The sequence below is a fragment of the Elephas maximus genome, chromosome 25 (assembly GCF_024166365.1).
Source record: "Elephas maximus indicus isolate mEleMax1 chromosome 25, mEleMax1 primary haplotype, whole genome shotgun sequence".
NCBI lineage: Eukaryota > Metazoa > Chordata > Mammalia > Proboscidea > Elephantidae > Elephas > Elephas maximus.
Window position 1 is genome coordinate 25,041,320 of NC_064843.1, and position 21,099 is coordinate 25,062,418.

General features: G+C 47.2%; 1 protein-coding gene across 1 annotated transcript; it reads right to left on the reverse strand.

The window, feature by feature from the left end:
* Positions 1–566: 566 nt before the first annotated feature.
* R3HDML (R3H domain containing like) lies at positions 567–13,161 on the reverse strand. The gene is made up of 5 exons (XM_049868721.1): positions 12,901–13,161; positions 8,951–9,069; positions 6,958–7,090; positions 5,508–5,623; positions 567–699 (listed from the first exon to the last, which is right to left on the reverse strand). The coding sequence occupies exons 1-5, from the start codon at positions 13,159–13,161 to the stop codon at positions 567–569; spliced, it is 762 nt and encodes a 253-aa protein (XP_049724678.1).
* Positions 13,162–21,099: the final 7,938 nt, after the last annotated feature.

Sequence of the window (21,099 nt, forward strand, 5' to 3'; positions counted from 1 at the left end):
TTGTTTGAACTCTTTGATTGCTCCAGTGATATGCAGTTGGGGACAGGGGTCCACACGCTAATTTTGATATTTTTTTTTAAATTTGGAGCTAAAATGTTCCCAGCTCTGGGAGGGAACGACGCGTGGGTCTTCAGAGGCTGCCCAGTAGCTGGTTGGCTGTCACTGGATGAATGAAGGTCAGCTTCAGGCAAAAACTTATTTAATAAATACTTTCATTGGGTGGACAGACTTTTGGGATTTAAGGCTGAGAATCACAAAACTAAGGAGCTGCCACTGCTCCACTCCAGCCCCGGCTCTCTGAGCACTGAGTCAATTAAAGATGCAGGTCTCTTTCCTGGAGGGCAGAGAATAGAAAGATGGAAATGAGGAAAGAAGGAGAGCAAGAAAATGGCTTTTTTTGGCACATGCCTGGACATTTAGGAGATGGAATCCAAAAGGGAAAATTCAGATCAGTGAGTGAGCCTTAACCGCGTGCTTTGTAAAAAGTAATTCCTTGACCGTGTCTTTGGGGAGTGACTCTTGGGGGTTCAGGTCCAGATGGAGACCCAGCAGAGCCCAGGGAAAATTCAGAACCACAGGAGCCTGTTGGATTCGAGGCCAGAGAAGCACATGTTGCTACTGCAGCTGCCTTGGTAACTGGAGGGGCAGGCAGAACATGGCTTCCCCATCTTGTACGGCGCCTCCCCGATCCAGTTGCCCCTGGAAGAGAGAAGGCCCCAGGGAGATGGGGTCGGGGGACAGAGTACAGTTATGCTGTGTACAACTTTCACATGAGCGAGGTTTCCCAAATCTCACACTGCCACTGACTGGCTGTGTGACCTTGGGTAAGTCACTTCTGTAAGCCTTGGTTTCTTCGACTGTAAAACCAAGAGAAGACCCCTCTCTCATAGGTGCCATATATGGAAGCACCTAGCCCTAACCGGCCAGGTGCCATTGAGTTGATTCTGACGCACAGCGACCTCCTGTGTGGCAGAGTAGAACTGCCCGCCACAGGCTTCTTAAGACTGTGATCTTTTGGGAGCAGACTGCTAGGCCCTTCTTCTGAGGTACCTCTGGGTGGGTTTGAACCTTTTGCTTAGTAGCTGAGTGCTTAACTATTTGCACCACCCAGGGGCTCCGCATCTAGCACAGTGCTGGCAAATAAGTGTTGATTTTCATATTCCCTACCCACCTGCGGAGTCACTTAGGTCTGAGTTCGAGTCCCTGATTCTGCTACCACCTGCTAGCTGGGTGACAGAGAATAAGCCACCTCATTTCTTAAGACTTGTTTTTATCCTCTGAATAAAATAAATAAATGGTGTCTGTGCAAATTATGTGAAATGCCTGATAAGAAAACACTTTGTAACTTATAAGAGCACTATGAAAATGAGGACTGGAATAACTGGATGGTGAGTATAGTTCAGTCGTAGGGGGACATGGCCATCAAGACTTGTTATAACCACTACAGTCCATTTCATCAATGGCCTTATCCCAACTCCATCCTACCTGCTGCTGAATTAATCCCCCCCAAAAGAACACCACCTTCATCACACCCTCCTCCTGCTCAAGAACTTTGAGTGGGTTCCCGTTGCCTATGCAGGAATTGGCAGAATTTTCTGATAAGGGCCAGATAGTAAATATTTTAGACTTTACAGCTGAGACAGTCTCTGTTGCAACTACTCAGCTCTACTGTTGTATGTTGAAAACAGCCGTATATAATTCATAAACAAATGGGTATGGCTGTGTTCCAATAAAACTTTATTTACAAAAACAGAAAGTGGGCCAGATTTGGCCTGTGGGCTGTAGCTTGCCAACCTCTGGCTTATAGAATCACATCTCTAGTTTTCAGTCAGGCATTCCAGACTGCACTCAAAACACATGGATCCGGCTTTCACACCTGATCTTCCCACAATTCTTTTCTCTTTCCCAGCCCCCTGATTTCTCTCTTTTTCTCCCTCTTTGTCTTCTCAAGGCCCCAAATCATTCTCTCAGCTCTTCCTGGTGGCTGTCTAGTCAATCTCACCACTGGCTTGCAGTGTCAGTTGTCTTTGCAAGGCCCAACGCTCTATTTCCTCACACCTGAAATGGACATTCCTTGTCGGTAGGATGGAATCCGATGCTTGATGTCTGTGATTGAAGCCGACCAAAACAGTCAGAAAAGCATGCACTTTTCATTTCGTAACTGGATTCACTTATTCATTCAGTCATACATTCATTCAACAAACACTTCCAGAGCATCTATTGAGCATCAGAACCTGTGGTCAACAGTTTTCAAAAGGCACCCCAGGAAATCTGTGGGCAGGGAGAGTGGGCGGGGAGACATCTGGGGTGATAGAATCAACGTATCTCTTTTGTTTGTTTAATTTAATCAGTTGGGGGGAAAGTTCTACTGCTTTAAAAAACAAAGGGTTGAGGTCTCTTTGAGTTTTGGAGTAAGAGAGGAAGAAGGAAACCAGAGACTCAGAGAAGAAACTAGTCCACAGGGCAACACCACCTCATTTACCCTGAGACCACAGGAACTAGATGGTGCCTGGCTACCACTACCAAATGTTCCGATCAGGAACACAATAGAGGTTCCTGACAGAAAGGGAGCCAAATGTGGAACAGAACTCAAATTCTTAAAAAGTCCAGATTTGCTGGACTGGTTGAGACTGGAGGACTAACAGAGACTATCACCCTGAGATACTCCTTAAACCTTGAACAAAAGCTATTGCATGACGTCATCCCTTAGCTGAATAACAAATTGACTCATAAAGCAAGCAATATCATCTGTGAACACCATGCTCCTTTAAAAAATCATCTGTATGAGACCAAATAGTCAACACTTACTCGAAAGCAAGGGGCCAGGGAAACTAGATTATTGGAAATGGAACGACCAGAATGGAAATAATGTGAAAGGTGACATATTGTGAAAAATGTAACCTATGTCACTGAAGAAATTGTGTAGAAATTGTTAAGTAGAGACCTAATTTGCTGTGTAAACTTTCACTGAAGACACAAAATATTTTAATTTAAAAAAGAAAGGTTGAAATCATTGCAGTAGAAGGATATGGAGGTGAATAGGGTCTATTTCCCATCCTCAAAGAGTTTATAACCTAGTTATAATCATGGCTAGCATTCAGTCAGCGTGCGCTGTGAGGAAATTGTCGTACTTTAATCCTTACAACCCTGTGAACCAGGTAGTATTAACCCTATTTGAAATGAGGACACGGAGGCCTGTAGAGATACAATGACTTATTCAAAGCCCCCAGCATTTGCGCAGTAGAGCTGGCAATGAAACCCAGATCCGATCTGGTAATAAGAATCAACATGTATTCTGTTCTTACTATAAGCCCACAGGCATTACTTGTGTTACCTCAATTCTCTCAACAATCCCATGAGTAGGTACTATTTTATTCCCATTTTGCAGATGAAGAAACAAAACTGAGGCCTGAAAAAGCTAAATATCTAAATCATAGATTGGAATTCAGTCAGTCTTGACTCCAGAGCCTAAAATCTTAACAACGACACTACTCAATGCTTCAAAAATTCAATATATCAACAAACGAATTAGAACAGTTTCTTAAGTTGTTTGTAATGGAATTTGGCTTGTTGTATTTTTTGTGTGTTTGATAAAGCTGGGCTAAAATATGACACTTCATCTATAGATACTACCGTCTGATGAATAACTAGCTTGAGAATTTGTGTTCAGGCTACTGTAAACCAATGACTTCTGGAATATCAGGATGGTATAATAGACAGAAAAGAGCCCAGGTGGCACAGTGGTTAGAAAAGAGCCCAGGTGGCACAGTGGTTAAGCACTAACCAAAAGGTTGGCAGTTCAAACCTACCAGCCGCTCCACGGGAGAAAGATGTGGCAGTCTGTTTCCTTAAAGAGTGACAGCCTTTGAAACCCTGTGGGGCAGTTCTACTCTGTCCTATGTGGTCTCTATGCGTAGGAATCAACTAGATGGCAGTGGGTTTGGTTTTGGGGATAGTAGACACAAGGAGTCCTGGTGGCGAAACAGTTAAGCACTGGGCTGCCAACAGAAATGGTTTGAACCCACCAGCTGCTTTGTGAAAGAAAAGACCTGGAGACCTGCTCCCATAAAGATTTACAGCCTAGGAAATCCTATGCAGAAGTTCCAATCTGTCATACAGGGTCACTAAGAGTTGGAATTGGCTCGATGACACACAACAACAACATAGTAGACAGAGCATGGGACTTAGAATCAAAAACGTGGGTTTGAAACAGCTTCACTTCTTATCGACTGTGTAACTTTTGGTAAATTACTTAACCTCTCTGAGCTTCAGGTTCTTAATCTTAACCTAGAACAATATTTTCCCAGTATCCCTCCTTTTCCTCTCTCCTTCCTTCTTTCCGTTTTTCATCTCTTCACTGAGATAATAAAACGAAAATATTTTGTAAATGAGCAAAGGGTGGTTACTATTATGTAAATTTGAAATTCTAAATATAACTTGGAATTTGTATTCAGTACCATTTGCAAGTTTGTAAGTGCTAGGCTGCTGACTGAAAAGTCCGCCGTTGGAAACTACCAGCCACTCCGAGGAAGAAAGATGTGACAGTGTGTTTCCTTAATGATTACAGCCCTGGAAACTCTTTGGGGCAGTTCTACTCTGCCCTACAGGATCACTGTGAGTTGGAATCAACTCAATGGCAATGGGTTTTTGGTTTTTGGCTTGGTACATTGGATGGAAACTTCCCTTTCCCTTTCTCCATGTTTCCAAGGGACATGTATTTGAGGACCACTCCTAGCCTCTTTCCACCCTGCAGTTACCCGATTGGAGAAGCTGGGAGAAGGCGCTCTGAGCATGCTCAGCTCTATCCTTCCTTTCTTCCCTTTGAGATCAGCCTGCCTACAGGGGGGCGTGTGTTCTCTGTTTCTCTATTTCTTGCAGTAAGCCTAGAGGGGCTGGCTCTACACTTGTAAGAAGAAGCCTGTTGTTGTCTAGTGTTGTCTGTCACTGGGTGGGTAGGTCCAATTCAGCAGTGAAATATCTGCAGGCCCACTTGGCTGGTGGACCTAAGCTCCACTCTCCATATTGGCTTCATCAGTGAGGCTGCCTAGCCATCTGCCAGGCTCGTCTATCTCCCAATTGACTCTGAAACTTGGGTAAAAGAAAAGGGATCATTAATTGACTCTGTAAAATGACCAAATTCTGTGATATTGAGTTTACTTAAAACTGAAGAAGGAGTAGCGTCTCTGAAACACGTGGAGGATTTTTATATACGGCATGTACTTACAATGTGTGTGTGTGTGCCTGTATGATCTATGATGTCTACTTAGTTAACTCTGAACGTCTATGATATCTATTTATGTAACTACCAACATCTATGATGTCTACTTAGTTAACTCTGAACGTCTATGATATCTATTTATGTAACTACCAACATCTATGATGTCTACTTATTTAACTACAAAATGTGTGTCTTTCTTTCCTTTGCATCCTGCTCATTGTACCTCAGAACCCACCCACCCCTACCCCTGCTCTCAGGACGCTCTTTGTCTGTCAGTGCTGGCACTTACTTAATGGCATAGTTGCAGACCAGATACACTGCCCGACGCCAGTTGCTGCCCCAGACGTTGATGCTGCCACAGGTGTGGATGGCGCAGCCTAGCCGGTTGGAGGATGCCCACACCATCTGAGGGAAGACAGATGGGGATGCTATGAGAAGGACTCAATTCCTGGGGACTGGGTGGCTCCTGGACTTGATTCAGGTTGGTGCATTGGGTAAGGTCTTCCTGGAGAGAGTCTTCCTACCCTAAGATGAGGGGGTTGGAGGCATACTATTGTAACATAATGTTTACCAAACTTTTTTTGACTGCAACCAATCAACCACAAGGAATACATTTTATATTGTTATCCAGTGAACAAATACACGTGCACACACATGTGTGTACATGCACGCATGTGCATAATTGGAACAAAAGTTTTATGAAACAATATTTAACCTTATCATATATGATAAAATATACCCTAACATGTTCTCCTATACTGTTCTATTAGTTTTCTTTTTCCTTTCTTTTCTTCTTTTCGTTAGTGATCAGCCTCAGAATTAGCACCATAACTCTAATGGATCTCAACCCACTTTGAAAATCATTGTTGTGTTGGAGGTTAAAACACAGACTTTGGAGTCAGAATCCCAATATCACTAGCTGTGTAACCTTGACCAAGTCACATAACCTCTGTGTGCCTCGGTTTCTGCGCTGGCAAAATTGAGGTAGTAATATCTCATGGTAAGTCAAGAGGGACATTTGGTTCAGGCTTCACATTTCTTGTTGTCGTTTTGACTCAGAGTGATCCCATGTGACACAGTAGAACTGCCCCATAGGGTTTTCTTGGCTGTAATCTTCTGGGAACAGATCACCAAGTCTTTCTCTTGCAGAGTCACTGGGTTCATTAGAACTACCAACCTTTCGGTTAGCAGCCAAGTGCTCAACCATTGTACCACCAGGGGTCCTTTCACATTTCCTAGAGGGGCTCACATTTAGTTTTTTGAGATAATCTCCAGATGAGTCATCAACACTGAAAGAAAACCTGTCGTCCAATTGGAAGTCTCTGTCCTGTTAGAACACCATATAGCACTGCGCTTTATGTGAAGAAGTGTAAACATATCCAAATCAGCACTCAAAATATATTACAAGTTTCATAATCTTGTTTTGGCAATTCTTTAAGATAGTGGGGGCCTTAGAAAACGCTGTCTAGACCTACTGAATTCGAAAGCACTCTTGCACTTGTCAGACCACACGTCTCCATCTTGAGGGCGGAGGATACTGTCGGCCCACCTAAGACACTCAGCACAGGACCCAGTTCTCAATTCAACGTACACACAACGTCCCAAAAGTATGCTTATTATGTAAAAGGAAGTCCACAAGGGCCTCTGCTTTAAGTCTAATTTTTGTTCCACTGCCTTCGTTTTTCCCTAAGGTACCAGGATTTGTTCTCCCTCGGTCCTTAGCCCTGGCAAAGGGGTACCTGGGTATAGTGGGAGCAGACGGGGCCGCTGCAGCGCCAGGGGCAGTGTGGGTTACAGTCCCTCGGGGCCGGAAACAAATAATGCCTCTTCTCTTCAGACCAAGACTTCACCAGATCTACCACGGAGCGGTACCTGGGGAGGCAGAGAAGGCAGAAGAAACTGGGTTGGAGAACAGAAAAGTCACTCTGCCACCAACTCACTTAGTGTCCTGGGGTGAGCCATTTTGCCTCCCTACGGTTTCTTCATCTGTAAAATGAAAATAATGGCAGTAGTACCTGCTTTACAGGTATGTTCTGAAGATCATTGGAGATAATCCATAAAAAGTGCTTATCTGGACCTGGTATAGAGCAAGTGCTCCATAAAACACTGTTGTTAATGTCATACGAAGGGCCAGGCATGAGGTAGGCTCTTCAGACAGGGTAGCTTGTATTTTGAGGGAAGGGAAGGATTATTGAACCATCTTCTAGGCTTCTGAGATGTGAGATGGGGAGAAGGCAGGCACCGGGTGTCCTGCAGTCTGACAGGCCACGTGGTGGGACCCGAGGATTGCTCTGTCACACTCACATGACAGGGAGCAGAGGCACAAGTCATACAAAAGGGATGATAAGGAAAAAAAAAATCTACCCAGTTTCACACTCATCATTTAGACCAGCACATCTTCATCCCAAACAGCATTTTGTTTTCACTTTGAGCCTCTAAAGTGATGGCCATGGGGTGGGGTGGGGTAGAGTCTGGCAGGAAGAGCTTAATGGTGGTGGGGAGGGGGAGTACGTGTCAGGAAAGGCTGAGTCACCCCATGTCTGCTCTGGAGGGCTCTTAGGAACCATTCATGGCTCCCAAATGCTGGCGCTGTCCCTGACCAGCCGACGACATGAAAAAGTGCAGACAGGACACAGAATTTCCATTGAGCTGAACTTAAAGGACTGGCCTTGAGTCTGAAACTATGTCCTTTCGGCTTTTGTGGGGTTATGGTGGAGACAGAAAGGTAGTTGTTTCTCTAATACCTTTATTTGGTGAAATAAAATATGGCAATCTTGTAGCAATCCTACAAATGCCTTTTTTAAATTTTACTGGTCTATGAAATCCACAAGTCTGGAAAGAACTGAGCTAGGCCAACACCTCCATTTTGCTGATGGGGACACTGAGGGTCTGAAAGTGGAAATAACTTCCCAAGGCCACACAGGTCAGAACTCAAGTCCTCAGATTCCATCTGGAGGGCCAGGTGGCAGTAAGGAGGCCATGTCAGAAGTGTGGGCATTGCTATCCTCAGATTTTGGCGGGACACCCTTGGGCCTGAAAAACCCATTCAATAGCCCCCACGCCAAACTCTGCTCCCCCTGACGTTCCATGCCCTTACTCTCCCTTGTGTGCTTTCAAATCACTCCTCCTTCTCTGAAACTGTGTACTTATTTGTTAACCCATTTATTGCCTGTCTCCCATAAGTAGCCACCACCTGTCTGTCAGTTTGTCGTACTGTGGAGGCCTGCATGATGCTATGATGCTAGAAGCTATGTCACTAGTATTTGAAATACCAACAGGGTCATCCATGGTGGACAGGTTTCAGTGGAACTTCCAGACTAAGACAGATTAGGAGGAAAGGCCTGGCAATCTACTTCCCCAAAATTAGTGAAAACCCTATAGATCATAGGAGAACATTGTCTGATATAGTGCTGAAAGATGAGCCCTCTAGGCTGGAAGGCACTTCCCAATAGCCAAAACAAAGGACTCAAACATAACCGTGATCATGAAGATGGCACTGGATCAGGCAACATTTCATTCTGTTGTACATAAGGTCATCGTGAGTTGCAGCTGACTTGACAACAACTAGCAACGGCAACCCCTAACTAGAATGTAGGCTCCATGCGGACAGGGGCCTTCTCTGTCTTGGTCACAAACGTATCCCAGTGCTGAGCTCAGTGCCCAGTTCAGAGTAAGTGCCCAATGCATGTTTGTTGAATGACTGAGCAAAGGAAGGTACAGAGGGTCACTCACCGGCCAGAATGGATGGAGAGGTTCTGGCCCACGTATCTCATCAGCTGCGAGGGTCCATGGGCCCAAATGCACTGGGTGGCCCAGGCTTCAGCAGACCTTGCCAGCTGCTCATCCCAGACCTGGGGAAAGAAAGGCCACGGACGTCTCCATCATCACATCCGTAGCTTCTTACCTGCACCCAGGATGCACGTTCTCCATCTATTTGGATGCCACAACAAACCAACTTGACGAATCGGAAAACTGAGGCTCAGAGGAGGCTTATGGCTTCATAGTCAACAGTGAACCCACACCAGAGCCAAGATCCACATCCAAGTCTCTGACTCCTGCCCAGTGCCCTGTTTCCCTTCCTGGGCTTCAAGTCTGGGGCTCTCTGCTCTGAGGCGGTCCCAGTGTGTTTGTCCCCAGCAGTCCCTAAAAGTGACTGAGCCCAGGATGATGGGAAGATCATGGATTTTTAATTTTATTTACTGTATTTTTAAACTGCATTTATTTCAACATTAATTTTTTTAATTCAAATTTTTTTTTTTTAATGGCAAAAACATGCACAAATTTAATATATAAATTATCCAAAGGAGGAAAAGTAGAAAGTCTCTTATCTCTTTCCCACACTTGTCCCCCTCAGCTACACTGCCCCCTACCCCAGGCAATCACACTGCGGGCCTTCTTTCAAAAATATTCTGTACCTGGACAAGCAGATACATACATATTTTTTGACAACTGGCAGCATGGCAGACATTCTATTCTACACGTTGCTCTTTTCGCTAACAAGATAGTTTATCTTGGTGATTATTCCACGTCAGTACATAGAGAATACTTCCCTCAACTTTCTTAACAGCTGCACAGTTTTCCAATGTATGAATGTCTCAAGTTTTATAACCCGATAAACTGTTGCTAAAAACAAAACAAAACTAGTTCCCTTCCAGCTCTGACTTCCTGGAATCCTTTGAGATATTATTTGTTCATTCATTTTATTCGCAAATAGTGAACAATATTTCTAGGCAGTCCTCGATTCATAGTCTAACAAGGAAATGAGAGGTTAAGTGAGGAAGTAATCATCACAGTGCTGGCGGGTGCTCCCGGGAAGAGAACAGAGCGGTGTGAGAACGTGGAACAGCGAACCCAGCCTTCCTTGGAGCTGTGAAAGAAAAGGTTTATTGATCAAGGAGTGTTTAATCAGATACCTGTGGCTAGTGAAGAAGAAATGAGGGGCTGAAGAGTGGTCCAGACATCTCCCCAGGGTTGTCTGACTTATAATCTTTAAGGGGGGAGCAGAAGAAGTTTTCTCTTGTGCTACCAATGGGTAAACTGAGGGAAGGGACATGCTACACATCACACTCACTGATCCTCTCCGCGGCCCCTGGGGAGACATATAGCTCTCTCCCATGATGACTGTCTTTGTGCCAGGCTGCATGCATGAATTAAACACCTGCTGGGGTGAGTGCCACGCACACACAACTGGTGCTCAATGATTGTGGCATTTGCTCAAAAAATGGAAGGCTTTCTATGTGCCAGCCCCTATGTCAACAAATGAAAGAGTTAACGAATGACTAAATGACTCCCCCACTTCTAGCTAACTGAAAGGTTGGCAGTTTGATTTCACCCAGAGGCACTTCAAAAAAAAGACCTGACAATCTATTTCCAAAGGGGGGAAAATCAGCCGTTGAAAACCTGTGGAGCAGGTAACTGGTTTTTTCCCACCTCTAGCTGCTGCCATCCCAGCTCCTATCCCTATTGCTGTGTAAGTTGCCATTGAGTAATCCCAACTCATGGTGACCTCATGTGTGCAGAGTGGAACTGCTTCATGGGGTTTCCAAGACTATGCCTTTTGGAAGCAGATCACCAGGCCTGTCTTTCGAGGCACCTCTGGGTGGATTCAAACCAAAACCTCTCAGTAGTAGCCAAGTGCTTAGCCATTTGCTCCACCCAGGGACTTCCTGCTCCTATCCCTACCCCAAGGAGCCCTGGTGGCACAGTGGCTAAGTGCTCAGCTACTAACTGAAAGGTTAGCAGTTTGAACCCATCAGCGGCTCTGTGGGAGAAAGAACCTGGCAATCTGCTCTCGTAAAGATTACAGCCTAGGAAACACAATGGAGCCGTTCTCCTCTGTCCTGTAGGGTCGCTAGGAGTCGGAATCATCTGATGGCAGTGGAGGAGGAGGAACAACCCCTACCCCCTCCATCACCTTATTGCTACTTGACATTACATGTATACCTGTTGCACCTTATTGCTACTTGACATTACACGTATACCTGTTGCCGTCGAGTTGACTCCAATTTATAGCGACCCTATAGGACAGAGTAGAACTGCCCCATAGGGTTTCCAAGGAGCACCTTGACGGATTCGAACTGACAGCCTTTTGGATAGCAGCTGTAGGTCTTAACAGCTACACCACCAGGGTTTCCGACGTTGTATATACACATATTAAAAAACTGTATAATGTATATAGACATGTTAGGTTCCCTATAGGATCGCTTTCAGTCGGAATCTACTCGATGGCAATGGGTTTGTTTTTATACTTATTTATATATTGTTGCTGCTTGCAGATATTTATTTTCTGTCATGCCCACTCTATGCTCCGTGAGGGAAGGGACCTGATTCGTCCTGTTCTCAGCAGTATCCACAAGGCATTCCAGGCTGGGCTCCAGCAGGCGTTAACATATCAGTGAATGCACACTCCGCAAAAGTGGAAGAATTCTCAGGCTGTTGAGTAGCACGTATTTGTCTTGAAGGGGGTGGAGGGCAATATCTTTGACTAAAGAAATCTCTGGGTGGGCTGGAAGCCTATCTCTCCTGGTTGGTTTGGGACAATGGTCCCAGGGGAGGGGCTTCGATAAAGTGAAGGTTCCCACCTCCATGCTGGGCGGGTGTCTGGCTTCTGGGGGGCTGGAGTGAGAGCCGCCGGCTCTGCCTCTTTTAGGGAAGATATCCCAGCCTCCCTCACTGATTGGCTGCTGCTTTTCCTCAGCACCTGTCCTTTCTGCCACCCTCTCCCCACCCCCAGCTGAGAGGTGGTCTGGCTGTGTCAGCCAAACACCTCAGGCAAAGAGCCAATAGCATAGAAAGGCCCAACCACTCCCTCACTCCAGGCCCCCAGTAGGAAGCCAAGATTTTGAGCAAGGTATTGTGTTTGTTAAGACCACAAGCTTTAAAATCAGACAGGCCTGGGTTGGAAGCTGGGCTGGGTGGCCTTGGGCAAATTAATTCTTTAAGTCTCAAATTATTTTGAAAATGGAGATGACAGTACCCACCCTTAAGGAAGAGGTGTTCCTGGAATAACACATATCTGGTGCCTGGAGCAAAGATCCCTGGGGGGTTTAAATGGTTTATGTTTGACTACTAACCTAAAGGTTGGTGGTTCAAACTCACCCAGCGGCACCATGGAAGAAAGGCCTGGCAATCTGCTTCTGTAAAGATTCTGGCCAAGAAAATCCTACGGAGCAGTTCTACTCTCAACACATGGGGTCACCATGAGTCGGATCTGACTCAATGGCAATGGATTTGGTTTGGTTTTGGTTTAGTGCCTAGTATACAGTACCTGTTACCCTTTGCCATTGAGCTGATTCTGACTCAGAGCTACCCTATAGGACAGAGTAGAACTGCGCCGTGGGGTTTCCAAGAATTGACTGCTAGATTTGAACTGCTGACCTTCTGGTTAGCAGCCAAGTTCTTAACCACTGCATCACCAGGGCCCCTAGTACACAGTAGGTGCTCCATAAGTGGTAGTCCTCTGCCCCAACTCACTGGAGGATCTGTGTCATCTCCTTAGTTTCCTCATCTGTAAAATGAGCAGACAAATCCCTGCCCTATTGCACAGGTCCCAGAACCCAGTGGCTAAGTCGGGCCAGGCTGGCAAATGCTCTAGCCCTTCAAAGCCAGTCGTTCTAGGCCAAGTTGAGTCAGCTGGCATTTGCTGGAAGGGGCGGTGGGGAGGGGACAGCATGAAGACTTACCATGTACTCCATGTTGGCGGCGGGTGGATACACGCTGGCCCGGAGGTGGTTGTGATAATCCAATAGGGCACTCATGTCCCTGGCAGAGATGTGGCGCTTCCGGTGGTACCTGGGCACCCCTAGGCCAGTCAGGGACCTCACGGCTGTGACCTTGGGCTGGGCCAGCTCCAGGGTGGCATTGGGCATCATCGTGGTGCTTGCTGTCTGGTCTGCCCGGAAGAGCAGGCCTGCCAGGCACAAGATGCTGGGCAGCAGGGGCATTGCTGGCTGGGGGGAGGGGCACGGTCTGCCTCCTGCAGTCAGGGCCACCTGCCTGGAAGGGACCAGCATAAGGGCACAAAACGCTGAGTGTTCTCCTCCACCATTACTAAGCCAGAGGATGCCACCTTTGGGGACTTGGCAAAGACCTCCAGACCCCAGCTCTGGTCCAGGTGCCCAATATACCTCCCTCCCTCCCTACCCAGTGGACTGAATGGATCAGACAAGGGAAAGAAATGCCCAGACAGTGGCTCATCTACACCCGGCCCTGAGGGAGACAGCAGCTACCAATTCAAAGCTAGCACCTATGCCACCAGCCCAGGAGAGAGACATGAGTCCTCTCCAGCCTGGATACCCTCTTCACCAATCCTATCCCAAGTGGGCTCAGGTGATGTCCTCAGAGGGGCAGGGACCCAACTGTCCCCAAGGCAGATTGAGACAGATTGAGAAAGAAAGAAAGAACAAGAGAGATGGCAGAAAATGAGAAAAGCAGGGAAAAAGAAAGGCAGTGAGAAAGAAAAATGAGAAGCAGGGAAAAACAAAATGTGAGGGACCAAAAAGACAACAGGAAAAAGAGATGCTGAGAAAAGGAACAAGAGAGAAATTGAAAAACCAGGGGAGAGGAGAAAGAGAGGGAGAATATGATACAGGAAAGAAAGAGACAGGCAAAATAGGAGAGACAGAAATAAAGGTAGGGGGAGACAAAAATAAAGGAAGAAAAGACACAGAACAGAAAGGGAGGAGAGAGGACTAGAGAGAAGAGGGACAGACAGAGGTACAGGGAGGCTGGGCAGTAGGCTCCCCAGGGCGCCTACCCAGGAGGGCAGCTGGAGGCAGCCGAGGAGGCAGGGGACCTTTGCAGACTCCCTGGCCCACCTGGCAGTGCAGCGACTGTAACGGTCCCCTGGGAGCTGATGGCATCTGACGTCCAGGCCCCACAGTCCCCTCCCCTTCCAGCCAGGCCAGACTTGGACAGAGAAGCTCTGCCTGCCGAGTTATGAGCTTTTCTCTCCTACCCTCTCCGCACCTCCTGGCTCCACCTGGAGTGTGCAGGGCTGGGGCTGAGCTGCTGGTCAGGGTACGGATGTGGCAAAAAGGCAGGGACTCCAGGAGGAAAGAGCCACCCCCTTGGGAGCTTTCAGATTCAGAGGCTTCCCCTCTGCCTCCGAGATCCCAGCATCTTAAGACCACCTCGCATTCAGAGGGTTATCTGTCTGTTTTCCTCACAAAACACTGTAATCTTAGAGTGGGCAGCTAATGCGGCCCCATCTAATCACACCTACTATGTGCCAGACCCAGGGCTGAGTGCTGTGCACACACGAGCTCAGCCAGCGCTGGGAAGCAGGTACCATCCCTCCTCATTTCACAGATGAAGAAACTGAGCCTCAGAGAGGTGGAGGAGGAAGCCCAAGGTCAAGCCAGCCAGTCTGTGATAGAGCCAGGCTTCAAGTCCAAGTCTGTCTGACCTCAGAACCCTTGGGTATGTGAGAAGGATCCCATTTTTGTAACCAAACCCAATCTAGATGCATGGTGCGGGGAGGGGAAGCCTAGAAGGAGATTCACTAAGCTGCCACTCAGAGCATCATGTAGTGTAATTAAGCCCAGGGATCATGGTTCAAATCCCCATTATTCCACTCACTAACTAGGGTCCTTGGGCAAGTTACTCAAACTCTCTGTGCCTCGTCAGTAACACAGGAGTGATAATGGTACCCACCTTGTAGCACTGTTATGAGGATTAAACAAGTTAACATTCATGGTGCACTTAGTGCCTGGCACAATGTGTACTCTGTAAGTGTGTGTGTGCGCACATGCTTATGTGTGCAAGTACACATTTACATGCACGTGTGTTGATGTGTACATGCATGTGTGTGCACGTGTGCTGGTAAAGCCCCGGTGATCTCTGAGTTGCTGTACTTCTGAGTTAAGAAAGGCTTCATTTTCTCCTCTTTGATTACTTCCCTCCTCTGAGAAGACCTCCACCAAGCCCAGTCTCAGATGGCACCCTCAGGCCTGGCCCAGGCTGGGATGTGGCTCAGAGGGCTGGGGCTGGACTACCCAAACTGGGTCCTCCTCCCAGTAAAACAAAACACCTTGTTCAGACACATGGAATTCCCACCCCAGGCAGTCACCCAGCCCCAGCCCCCGTGACCCAGACAGTGCCAGCTGCCAAAGCACACACCTTCCTGTGGGGAGCAGCTTCTCAAGCCCAGGCAGCTGACAGCTGAATGCTGGTGGGATGAGTGAAGGGAGTGAGGGAATGAAGGGAGTGAGGGGGGGTAGGATGAAGGGATAGGCAGAGACAGTGAGGGGTGGGGGCTGTAGTCCCCAACCTTACAGGAATTTCCTGCCACACAGGGAAGGACAGAGACTGACACCAACCTAGTTCCATCTCTGCCTTAGTGTAATAGGTATCCCTGGGCAAGTTCCTACCCTATCCCTCTCTGGGCCATTAGAGAAACCAAATTAAGGCTCTTCTGACTGTGGCAGGCTGGTATCCGTGGCACAACAGGGTCAGGTCTGCAGCCCAGGGGAGGCAGACACACACTACAGGGCACTTAGGAAACCAGGAATATCAACAACCATCCCCTACTCTCTGAATGCTTAACACGAACATCTCCCTGAAAGTGCCACTTGCATGGTTCAGGGCTTTACAGTCATCATTCACTTGATCTTTACAATTCCTTTTGCTGTAGTAATCCTACCCATTGTACAGATGAGAATACTGAGTCATGCAGAACCTCAATGGGTTGCCCAAGGGCATGGGGCTTATTTGTGTAGTAGCTAGGGTTCTGGCAGTGAACACCCTCACCCATATACCGAGCACATGCGTGCCCCCTGTCCACATACCACACACGCATTTATGTGCATACACTTACATAAGCATATCCCCTTTCCCCCACAAATCACAAAGATAGCCCCTCATGTCACTTGTGTTGTACATCCACAGGTGCATAAATACACAGAAGCCCACCCTTTACACATTTAATCATATCTAGTACACTTTTTTTTTTTTTTTAGTACATATAAGTAGAAGTCCTGATGGCATAGTGGTTAAGAGTTTGGCTGCTAACCAAAAGGTTGGCAGTTCAAATCCACCAACCACTCCTCGGAAATCCTACGAGGCAGTTCTACTCTGTTCTGTAGGGTCACTATGAGTCCAAACCAACTCGACGGCACTAAACAACAACAACAACAATAGTACATATAAGTAGTCCCTGCGTGGTGCAAAGGGTTAAGTGCGCAGCAACTAACCGAAAGGTTGACGGTTGGAACCCACCCAGAGGTGCCTCAGAAGAAAGGCCTGGTGATCTGCTCCCAAAAGGTCACCAAAACCAAATCCAAACCCGTTGCCATCAACTTCAACTCCCAGTGACCTTACAGGACAGAGCGGAACTGCTCCATGGATTTCCCAGGCTGCAAATCTTTACGGAAGCAGATTGCCATGTTTCTCCCGGGGCAGCTGGTGGGCTCGAATCACTGATCCCCCAGTTAGCAGCCGAGCAGTTTACCACCGTGTCACCAGGGCTCCTCCAAAAGGGCACAGAGCGGTTTAACCACCGCATCACCAGGGCTCCTCCAAAAAGGGCACAGCCCCTGAAAATCCTGTGGAGCACAGTCCCACTCTGAAACACACGGGGTCATCACAAGCCAGAGTCAACTCAACGGCAGCTGGTTTTAGGGATGTGCACTTGGGCAACAAAACTGTAAAGAAACACAGAGAAATACAGCGACATCTGTGAGAGCTGTAGCTCAGTGTGCCTGCCTTGTTCTTCCAGGTCTCACAAGTTTTCTGCCTTCGACAGGGTGCAGCCTTACCGCTTTTCTATCACTTTCTATGAGTGAAAAATATTTGAGTTTTCCTGCTCTGATAGGTTTTCGTCTTACAGAGGTTCCGGCTTTTGTAGGTTTTACTGTACTATAAAAACTCAGGCCACGATTTGAGCGGGACATTTCAGCGGCTTATGGGGGGCTGACGTGTTCTATTTCCTGACCCGGCTGGTGGTTACAATAACTCATTAAGTACCACATTTGTTTTAATGTGACTTTTTGTCATATAAAAAAAAATTACTATCACTTTGAAATAACAACAGTAGTAATTTATACGGCGGTGACATCTGTTACCACCTTAATTATGTAAAAGTGGGGGGATTTTAATCTGCGTTTTAGCAGCTGAGGACACTAAGCTTCAAAGAGCAAGGCAATTTGCCCGAAATCACACAGCAAATAAGTCTGGGAGCCAGGAGTCAACCCCTGTGGCTTGGTGTGTCTCCACAGCACAGCGGTGCTTCAGTCTTAGGGGTGGGGGCAGGAGTAAAGAGGCCTCACGATAGATAGAGAGAAACCAAGTCCTCAGAAAATAAAGCACACCCAGAGGCATCCCTGGGCTCCCTGGCTCCATCTCTCACACCCCTGAACCCAGAGAATACTGCTGCCTCTTTGGCAGATTACCCAGAAGGAGGCAGGATGGCGTTGTGGGTAAGGACGAGAGCTGTGGTGTCAAATGGTTCTAGGGCAAGTCATGGTCTCTCTCTGAACGTCAGTTTCCTCATCTGTAAAACGGGAACAAGAAATTGGCCCTACCTTATTTGACTGTTATGAGAAAGTCAGCAAAGGGATATGGAAATTGTCTAGCACACAAAACAAAGGTTATTATTGTTTAAAAAAGATTTTATTTTTTGTTATTGTTGTTGAGGACATACACAGCAGAACATACACCAATTCAACAATTTAGTGACATTGATTACATTCGTCAAGTTGTACAACCGTTCTCACCCTCCTTTTCTAAACTGCTCCTCGCCATTAACATAAACTCACTACCCCCTAACTTTTCTCCCTGCTCTTTTGAGTTCAAGCAAAGCTTATTGATGTTAGCTATTAACCTCCCCACCAGAAACGCTACGTGATTCCATTTTCAAGATGCTTTTTTTTTTTCCTCGAACAGGCAAAACCAATTTAGAGCGATGGAAGTTGACCAGTAGCTACTTTGGGGGATACTGACTAAGGAGGAGGCAGAAGGGAGTCTCCTGGGATGCTGTAAATGTACTGTATCTTGACCTGGGTGGTGATTACTTATAGAAATTTGTCCAGTTGTACATTTAAGATCTGGGTACTTCATTGTATGTAAGTTATATCTCATTTTTAAAAATGTAGAGCTATATGTGATTTTTAAATCTGCTTTTAAGAGTTCCTTCAACAACTATAAATTTAAAATCCTACACAAGAAAAAACACACATCCACAGAAATATCCCATTTTTGTCCCCCCAACACATACTTCTTACCCAGTACACATAAAAACCCTCCCTAATGTACCCACTAAACACCCCCACACTGTATACACACAGCCAAACACCCCAACACCAACACAAATAGAAGTCACCCTCCAATAAAGTAGACATGCCTACACTCCCACTCAACCCCATAGCATACCCATCTTCGAACACAGTTTTCCTGTGCTGGGTACATGGAAACACATCCTACAAGCAAACACACAAACAGAGACACACACAAACCAAACACATGAACAGCTGGATTAGATGATCCCTGGGGCTCTTCACAACAGGTTCTTGAGTCAGACATATGTGGATAAGGGGTCTTGGCCCCGCCACTTCCTCCTCATAGGACCCAGGGCAAGTCACATCTTCTCTCTGAGTCTTGGTTTCCTCATCTGTAAAACAGGCCCAATAAGATTTTCTCTTATGAAATGAAACAAAATAAAAAGGCAAACCATGAACAAATAAGCTGTTTGAGGGAAGGGGTTGCATTGTATTTGTCTCCGTATTCTCAGCAGCTCACGTTATGTCATTATTAGTATACCAAAATAAAACAAACATGTTGCCATGGCGCTGATTCCAACTCACCCCATGTGTTACAGAGTAAAGCTGAGCTCCACTGGCTTTGTTGGCAGTAATCTTTATGGATCACCAGGCTTTTCTTCCGTGACAGTGCTGGGTGAGTTCAAATCACCAGCTCTTCAATTAGCTGTTGTTATCTTTGTTAGGTGCCATCAAGTTGGTTCTGACTCATAGTGACCCAAGGTACAATAGAACAAAACACCGCCCGGTCCTGTGCCACCCTCACAATCGTTGCTATGTTTGAGCCCATTGTTGCAGCCACCAAGTCAGTTCATCTCATTGAGGATCTTCTTCTTTGATTAATAGTCAAGTGCAAACCGTTTGTGCCATCCAGGCACCTGTATTATTTCACTTGCCTGTTTTGTCAGTTCTCTTCAGCTTGATCTATAGATTCAGTGCAATCCCAATCGAAATTTCAACATGGATTATGAAGGAAGTTGGCAAGCTGATTCTAAAATTCATGTAGAAGAGCTACTGCCTGAGAATTTTTAAGACACTTAATTAGTCACAGTATTAGTGATGTTGTTGTTAGTTGCTGTCGATTCGATTCTGACTCATGGCAGCCTCATGTGAGCAGAGTAGGTCTGCTCCATAGGTTTTCAAGACTGCGACCTTTCAGAACCAGATCGCCAGGGTTGTCTTCCGAGGTGCTTCTGGGTCGGTTTGAAGAGCTAACGTTTTGGTTAGTAGTTACTGCTTAACTGTTTGAGCGATCCAGTCACCACATGTGATGACTAAGCAGAAGAAGAAAAATGAGCAGAGGATAGCTGGGTGAAGTTGGGACATAGGGTGAATGGAGGCAACAGGGGCAGCACAATGAGAGAGATCAGCATGGGCAAAGGCTCTGAGGCTGGTGGGAATTCAGTTCCTTGGAAGAACTGAGAAACGGCAGATTAGGGAGAGGACCTCCACCACCCGTTTGTCAGTTTGTCGTACTGCGGTGCCTTTTGTGTTACTACGATGCTGGAAGCTATGCCACTGGCATGTCAAATGCCAGCAGTGTCACCTATGGTAGACAGGTTTCAGAGGAGCCTCCAGACTAAAACAGACTAGGAAGAAAGGCCTGGCAACCCACTTTTGAAAATTAACCAGTGAAAACAGTATCGATCACAACAGAATATTGTCCTACAGAGTTCTGGAAGATAAGCCCCTTAGACTGGAAGGCAACCATGGACTCAAGCTTGTTGGCTGTCATGAGCATGGTGCCTGGTTTTGTTCTGCTGTACATAAGGTTGACATTTGATGGCAACTAATGACAGGGAGAACCTAGAGTGTAAAGAGAGTGTAAGAGACACAGGGAGATGGGCTCAGAGGTGGCCGAGGCCACATCATGCAAGCTGGAGGCCCTGGTGCCATGCTAGCTGCAGGGAGGTGAGGATCTCAGATTCCCCTCGTGCTGTGCCCTGTACTCCCTGAATCCTGAAACTAGGAGTGTACCCTAGTCCTGTCTTCCCCTTGCCCCTAGGGGTTCTGAGCACAGACGTTTCAGAGGCTGAGCCAGGAGCCCTTACTCTTCTGAGGTTGGGAGAGGACTTGCCCCCACTCCAAAAAACAGGGAGGAGCTAGCTGTGCCACGCAGGGTCGGGGGCATCTTCAGAGGCTGAGCCCCCTCCCACCTTGGGATGCGGGGGGCGGGTGGGGTTGGAGGCAGCGGGGAGGGTGAGGGCTGGCCGGCCGTGCTCAGCCCCGAGGGGGTGCCCCGCGTCCTGCGCCTCACACTGGCCCAGTAGTCCCGGGCTTAGGCCGCCTGGCTGGGAAATTGCCTGGGTCCGGCCCTGGCAGCTGCTATGAGTCAGAATCGACTCGACGGCACTGGGTTTTTTGGTTTGGCCCTGGCAGCTAGCCGCACGGCCAGGTGTGGCCGCAGAATTTGCTGCTTCGCGGGACTGCGCATCTGGAGCGGAAAAGCCTCCGCGTCCGCGCCCACTGCCTCTGCGCCATCGCGGTGCAGCGCCCACTGCCTCTGCGCCATCGCGGTGCTCCAAATTCCTCCGCAGGGCAAGGAGTCTGGGCCCCGCGGCCATGTTCCAGGAAGATGCGAGAAGTCATCTGTGGGACCCTCTGGGTCTTGTCGCTCTTAGGTAGTGT

Coding starts and splice junctions, on each gene's coding strand:
- R3HDML (XM_049868721.1), bottom strand. CDS start 13,161: ATGCCCCTGCTGCCCAGCATCTTGTGCCTGGCAGGCCTGCTCTTCCGG. Junction 7,091..8,950: donor CTCTCCATCCATTCTGGCCG/GTGAGTGACCCT, acceptor CTGCCTCCCCAG/GTACCGCTCCGTGGTAGATC. Junction 700..5,507: donor GTCTGCAACTATGCCATTAA/GTAAGTGCCAGC, acceptor TCTCTCTTCCAG/GGGCAACTGGATCGGGGAGG.